The sequence below is a fragment of the Apaloderma vittatum genome, unplaced genomic scaffold, assembly GCF_000703405.1.
Source record: "Apaloderma vittatum isolate BGI_N311 unplaced genomic scaffold, ASM70340v1 scaffold39543, whole genome shotgun sequence".
In the NCBI taxonomy this organism is placed as follows: Eukaryota; Metazoa; Chordata; class Aves; order Trogoniformes; family Trogonidae; genus Apaloderma; species Apaloderma vittatum.
In genome coordinates this window covers 1,891-2,137 of record NW_009709380.1, presented here as the reverse complement: position 1 = coordinate 2,137, position 247 = coordinate 1,891, and the positions used below count along the sequence as shown (strand labels likewise).

At 63.2% G+C, this 247-nt stretch overlaps 1 protein-coding gene across 1 annotated transcript in view; it reads left to right on the top strand.

Moving 5' to 3' along the window:
- Positions 1-6: 6 nt before the first annotated feature.
- Positions 7-247, top strand: part of LOC104272024 (putative heterogeneous nuclear ribonucleoprotein A1-like 3) — a gene marked incomplete at both ends in the record, with an annotated part of 2,128 nt that continues 1,887 nt past the window's right edge. The window contains one exon of the mRNA XM_009866900.1: positions 7-63. Within this exon, the coding sequence (XP_009865202.1) occupies positions 7-63 (57 nt within the window). The remainder of the gene's footprint in view (positions 64-247) is intronic.

Here is a 247-nt window from a genome sequence, read left to right as displayed (position 1 = left end):
GAAACCACAGACGAGAGCCTCCGCAGCCACTTCGAGCAATGGGGCACCCTGACCGACTGCGTGGTAAGGACCCTCCCTCCCCGCCGTAGCGCCCCCCGTCAGCTCTGTTGGCGAGTGGGGGTGACGAGTGTCAGCCCTTGGTGGCTTTTGTCGTGACAAGGATGGGAGCGGGAGGAGGAGGAGCTGAAGGAACGAGCCCTGTCCCCACAGAAAAGAGGGGGGGCTGCTGCTTTTTTTGGTCACCACG